The following is a 6,425-nucleotide window of genomic DNA, read 5'->3' as shown; positions in this document are numbered from 1 at the left end:
TTGTTTACAAAAGCACAGTCGTCAGCTCAAAAATCCTAAAGTTTTCCAGTTTGACTTTGGAAATATGACTAGATGAATAATAGAAAGCTATTCTAAGCGGTTGATGTGCTATGCTTAATTTTTCCACTTTTTGAAAGTTTTTCACCACACGCAACCTGCCAATAATTAATATTCTATGGAACAGACTAGATGGTAATTCTAATATTAGCGAGTTTCTTGTAACTGTGGTGAATTTTTTAGGGATTTGTCAAACAATGAACTTGGAAATCTGCCACCGCACATCTTCAGAAACATTACAGCGGTAGAATTTCTGTGAGTAAGATTTTTATTGACATCAAAGTCTGAAAATATATTTTTTACCGATTTTCTAGAAAATATCAGAATGTGGTAACTCTTAGTTATGACAACTCTAATTACAAAATACTTTTAGAAAGCAAATGTCTTTGTCTCCTTCATATGTTGGATATTATATTGTTGTATAGGAGGATCACGCTACCCCAATAAGTTTGTAATTTATAACAGGAAGAGCTCATAAGTTAATTTTTTAAACTCAGCTTTAAACAATAGACCTTGGAAATAAACTTGGGAGTTTTCGAGCTTAACCTTGAAAGCATTACAGTGATATCTGATGCTTTTCTTTGAAGATAGAGATATAAACAATTAGAAGCTATTCTGTTGGAAAAAGCATTGCCATTGCCTTGCCTGAACTACAGCAGTGACTAAAAAAAACGCAGTGTTAAAGAAATCATACCACGGCTACATCTGCGTATGTAAGTCTAGACTTTCCACGTTCCTTTATTCAGGAAAATGGACCATAACAAAATCGAGAGGCTTCATGAGGATCAGTTCCAGGGCTTAGTCAATTTGTCTGAATTGTAAGTACACTCAGAGTTGGAACCTTTTCCCAAGATGATCTGATTCGCAAACCGTCCGTGTATAGCTCTCGTGAGGGGCTAACGCTCGAAACGTCAGCTTTAGATTCTTTACGGAGGCCATTTTACATTATCAGCTCAGTTAATAAAACCAAAATTACAAGATTATTGCAATGTTAACTCCGTTATCGCTTAAATGTAATGTGCCGCACCCAATAGCAATCAAATTATGTCACTGTAATTTAGTATTTATGTTTTGTTCTTTTCACCTGTTTAAGATATCTCTCGGAGAACATAATTGAGGCTTTGCCAGACAAAATTTTCAAGGGCGCCAAAAACCTCAAAGCTCTGTGAGTACAGTTAATCACAAATAGAAAAACATTCTAGGATATTTAAAGTGATGGAAAGAGTATAATAGAAGCATTTAAAATCTGAGATCTTACTATAAAAATGAGTATGAAGTAGAATAGACAATGCAAATGAAACTGCTTATCAAAGTAAGTTGTATTGATTTTTGTTAGACTAAAAATGTGGCCTTTTATTTACGAAACATACTTTTAGTGAGCAAGGGTGGATATTAGTCAAATGCAAACACACATAGTTGGGAACCAGATAGTTTTACAGCAATCCCATGTAAATTTATGAGGAAGATGACAATGGTAAGAAACTGTCTACCTACTAAATGTGAGTGATTATTTTCTTTATTTCAGAGATATCTTCGGCAATAAGATTCAAAACGTTTCCGTCACGACTTTTAAATATGCTCACGAATTACGATTTTTGTAAGTTTACGACAAATTAGAGATGCTTATCTAGACACCAAAACTTTTTTTTTTCCTTTTTTTTCCTGGACAGCTTGTTTGAACGCTAATATGTACTTATTGACCGAGTTAGATCGAGCCGGAAGGAAAGTATTTGGCTTGAGAGAGCCAAACATTTTCCCGTCCAGCCCGACCTAACTGAGTCAATAAGCATTTTAATCATAGGACTTCTGACTAATTAAATGTTGTAAAAATCTAAAAAGTTTGTTTTAACTTAAATAGGACGCAATAGACTAGCGCGCGCAGAAATAACGAAAATAGGATTTTTAAGTATAAAAATTTTCTTCATTTTTCGAGTCAGAACAAGGAACTCATAGTTCATCGGAAATCTTGACTTAATTCTTTTTTGTTTTTTGCACTGCTGTCACTCGTTTTTTGTTACAACAGCGAACGATGTCGTGCTGCAAGTACACTAGTGCCTCTCGCCTTTTTCAACTTTCACTCTGGTTTTCTTTGGGGATGGCACGTGCGTCATATGGACGGGTCATATGATAACAATAAATTCTACTCTTGGAAATACACTTTTTGGAATAAGTCAAATTTATTTTGTTTCTTGAATTACGATATAAACCAACTTAATTTTTGATTAGTTATTACTCAAAACTGCAGGTTCATACATTACAACTGGATGGCTGAGCTCCCTAAAGGACTTTTCACCAGGCAGTTGACGCACATTATCAGAGTGTAAGACTCGATCCCTAAAAGTCATTTCCTTCAATCACATCTTTTCTTAAATAACAGCCTATCATATTAATCAATTAAAAATTATTAATTGAATTCAGATCATTAACGATTAAGGTGTCTAGTGTAAATCCCTTAATTTCCCAACATTTTATGTAAGCATATGCTTGTTATTAATGTTTGGCGATGTAACAATAATGTGTAATTTTTTTTTTCATTCCAGAACTTTGGACACCAACCTCATGTGCTGCCACCTCGATCTTTTCAGGCAGGATGCCGATTGCGACTATTCTTTCAATGACAACTTCGCAAGCTGTCACTCTATGTTCCGTAACCTTGCTCCAAGGAGAAGTCTTTGGGTTGTTGGTCTTCTTTCGTTGTTTGGGTCTTTTTTTGTTGTTGGGTGGCAGTATTTTTTCCCTGATAACAATGTGGTCCAGTCTATCATGCTGGTGAATCTGGGAATCTCAGACGGCATCATGGGTATTTACCTTATCATTATAGGTATAAAAGACCTGCAATGGTCAGGAGAATACTACCTGCACGACTATGAGTGGCGCACTGGTTGGTTTTGCCATTTCAATGGCGCCATGTCTGTCTTATCAAGTGAGGTGTCAGTTATGATGATCTCTCTGATTGCATGGGACAGGCTCAAGAACATTGTGTTTCCCTACACTTTTGCAAAAATTACACCAAGGCAGACTTGTATAATGTGCGCAGTTATCTGGCTGGTGGGAGGCGTTATGGCATTCCTTCCCTTGTCTGGAATGCGCTATTTCGGTGACTGGTATTATGGCAAGAACGTAGTGTGCTTGCCCCTGCAGCTTTCCCCGCAACTGCAAGAAGGCTGGGAATACTCCACTTCCATCTTTATCGTTCTAAATTTTTCTCTTTTCATCTTCATTATGGTGGCTTATATTGCCATCTTGTTGAAATCATGGTCGTCAAGCAGACGGCTCGGCGCACATGGAACTGTGCGTGAAAAACGAGCAAGAGCACAAAGTGCACAGGCCAAAAGAGAAAAAGCACTTGCCAAAAGGGTGTTCTTCATCATTCTGACCGACTTCTTGTGTTGGATACCAATCATTGCTATCGGCATCAAGTCTCACGTCGAGAAAAAATTTGATCCTCCTGGTGATCTGGCAGTGTGGATTGCAGTGTTCGCTCTTCCGATCAATTCAGCTATCAACCCACTGCTGTATACGCTTTCTACTCAACAGGTAACAGGTCTATTTAATTTTCACTATTGAATAGGACATACTGTCATGTTCAAATTTTCTCTCGTGTCAGGGTAGGCTGGCAACTTAATTTTGTAATTGTGACGATTGACATAGAAAATAAGAAATGAAAAAGAGTTGATTATGACCATGGAGACCAACTTGAATATAATAGAGATGATTCAAAAGTCTCGCACTAACTATCCCATAAATTTCTGATGTGTAGGTGCAAGCTATACTGAAACCAAAACTGAGGAAGCTGTGGTCGAATGTTCGATCTTTTTTCAACAGATGGCAAAATCAAGAAGGTACAGTTTGATGTTCCACTTTAAAATACCATAATAACAATAATGGTGCTTCACACCTCGAATTTCCAATTTTTTACGCATGTGGCGTAAAAAAAGGAATCAAGAGTGACTCTAAATGTGTGGGTAGAAATGGGGGCAGAGCACGTTTCATGGGGGGGGGGTGGGGGCGTCGCTAGTTGAAATAATTATTTCTGATCGATTTCTGATCGATGAAAGAGTATTGACGCAAATTGAAGCCATTTGTCAAACCCTTTTGAATAAGAAAGCAGCGGAAATTTGTAAATTATTATCAAAATATAAAGGAATCAACCTCTGTCTTAAATTTCAATGTAAGATTAATACAAATCTGACTTGTAGAATGATTTTTGCGTAATAAAGGTTTGGAAAAGCGTGACAGTGGCTTTTTCTCTGTTTGGGGAAGACCAAGTCATTTTTTGTTTTGTTTTATAACATAGAAGAAGCAGACAATGATCAGCAGGGACAGGCTGGAAATGAAGATGCACACGCTATCAACGAAGAGGGTAATAATCAATCAATCAATCAAGTTTATTGTCTTTACGTGAGGCATGGTTACCCAGTTTCCCGAGCCAGAGGCTGTTGTATAAAACGTAAGACTATAAAAAATTATGTACAGATAATAATATAAATATGGCGATAAAAATATTAATCATATTTGTATTGTTAATATGGTTGATCAGTGTAATTACACATGAAATATGCCATCTCTACCTCAGAAATTTTTCGCGTAACAACTTTTCCATCCTTTTTTTTTGAGTTCATTAGTAATCATGGTTGTCTTTCTTTCATTTTTTTCCTCGAAGGAGAACACATTGAAATGCAAGTAATAGAACACCACGATATTTCAGAAGTGGAATCCCTTGAATTGCCTGCTCTGCAACCAGGTCAGTGCTCCATCTGTACACTTATTTTCAGACAGCACGTCGTAAATAGTGAAGTAAAACTACTAAATGGGAGACATACGAAGGACATTATTCGACCCGAAAAACTTTCAACCGTGACACTGATGTTGGTGGTTATGCCATGACTGACTATACAACTTGACTTCCTTGGCATGTATATATAGTCTATTTTAAATCTACCAGAATATTTGCTCTTTCAAATGTAAGTACCAAGAGAAAAACCACGTTATTCCTTTTCTGCTCTGATACATTCTCTATGTGCGTTTTGAGAGAGAAAAGATTGAAAAGATTTACCCACATGACATAAAAGTGACTAATTTTGGCGTTATCACTTTTGGAAGAAGAACGCCTAGTTTAACTAGCTTTGTTTTTCTTTAGATACGTTTAAAAATTCTGTTGAAAGTTTTCCTTAAGAACTTTCTACCTCTATTGGTGAGACGCCCCTCCCTTTCCTGTAGCAACCTGTACAGTGTATCATGGGAGAAAGATACCCTCGTCCCACATACGATACGGCTGTTGTAAATGAATGATACGTATATATTGATAAGAATCATTTTATGCTTTGAGTTTTCAGTTTTATTATATGATAAATAACTCTGCTTAAAAATATCCCTTTACCATGTCGACAGCGATGGAACAAGCCTGTAGAGGGGATGAAAGTGCATCTTCCTCAGGTATTATTACTTGTTAATTGAAATAAAACTCACAATCTTGCAGATGTAAATATGAGCTGTGTAACATAAGAAGTTTATATCCAGCGAGAAATTAGATAATTCATCGTGATTTCTAGAGCTTTCAGACAGATTTTTACGCTCGCACGCATCCAGTTCTAAATATAAAGCTTACAGTTAAACTTGACCGAAGTATTTCAGATCTTTTATTTTTTGGTCTGGATAACTTAGTTGTATATTTCATAAATCAATAGATAATAGAGTATACATGACTATTACTTAATATAAAATGAAATTGTTTTGTAATGTATTCAAGACGAAAACACGAACCAAAAGCATCCTGATATGGTTTACTCTACTTGTTCCTTGAAACAGATTATGAGGATGGTTTTGACATCCGATCAGCCACTAAAAAGACTGTGAAAGGTAAGGCTTTTTCAATTTTAATTTTTTTGAGAGGAAAATATACTACTTCACAAAGAGTTTGACTAATGGTCGTGGGTCGTGGGTCGTGGGTAAAAGTCGTGGGTCGTGGGTGTGGGTGTGGGTGTGGGTAAAAGTCGTGGGTGTGGTTAATACTTAATAATAAAAAATAACCATTTAAAACATTAAATATAATAATACATAAATTTTATACAACCCTGTCATTCATTAATTTAACTGTACTTTCTTTTAGTTATTTTATTTCGTTTATTCAATTTACCCTACTTTACGTCTATTTTTATCTGTTATCTCACTGTCAATGAAATTATTAGTTTCAGTTTCGAGACAGGAAGAGAGATAAATCTTGTGATTACATTAAATTAGTTTCACAACACGATAATTCCGGATCTGTCACCAGCGCGATCGCCGACGAGCGTCCATTGGTCGGCTACTCTGGGATTTGATTTTTCCCTTTTTCTGCTTTCTAGGGTAGTTGTCAAGGGAAATCCACA

At 36.3% G+C, this 6,425-nt stretch overlaps 1 protein-coding gene and 1 long non-coding RNA gene across 2 annotated transcripts; both read left to right on the top strand.

Moving 5' to 3' along the window:
• The first annotated feature begins 175 nt into the window (after positions 1 to 175).
• On the top strand, positions 176 to 4,602 carry LOC148739883 (G protein-coupled receptor GRL101-like). The gene is made up of 10 exons (XM_088749590.1): positions 176 to 192; positions 241 to 312; positions 804 to 875; positions 1,151 to 1,222; positions 1,583 to 1,654; positions 2,303 to 2,377; positions 2,598 to 3,594; positions 3,818 to 3,899; positions 4,355 to 4,420; positions 4,598 to 4,602. Exons 1-10 carry the CDS (start codon positions 176 to 178, stop codon positions 4,600 to 4,602), a joined length of 1,530 nt encoding a protein of 509 aa, XP_088605716.1.
• Positions 4,603 to 4,705: 103 nt separating this feature from the next.
• LOC148739882 (uncharacterized) lies at positions 4,706 to 5,919 on the top strand. Its single transcript, XR_015997413.1, has 3 exons — positions 4,706 to 4,801; positions 5,449 to 5,493; positions 5,866 to 5,919. It is a non-coding gene; the product is annotated as an uncharacterized LOC148739882 (long non-coding RNA).
• The last annotated feature ends 506 nt before the right edge of the window (positions 5,920 to 6,425 follow it).

The sequence above is a fragment of the Stylophora pistillata genome, chromosome 2 (assembly GCF_964205215.1).
Source record: "Stylophora pistillata chromosome 2, jaStyPist1.2, whole genome shotgun sequence".
NCBI lineage: Eukaryota > Metazoa > Cnidaria > Anthozoa > Scleractinia > Pocilloporidae > Stylophora > Stylophora pistillata.
This window is presented reverse-complemented; position numbering and strand designations above follow the sequence as displayed.

What these genes read in the sequence shown, in the direction of transcription:
- LOC148739883 (XM_088749590.1), top strand. An exon ending in ATACGCTTTCTACTCAACAG is followed by an intron (nt 3,595 to 3,817) that starts GTAACAGGTCTA and finishes TCTGATGTGTAG; the next exon opens with GTGCAAGCTATACTGAAACC. An exon ending in CAGATGGCAAAATCAAGAAG is followed by an intron (nt 3,900 to 4,354) that starts GTACAGTTTGAT and finishes TTTATAACATAG; the next exon opens with AAGAAGCAGACAATGATCAG.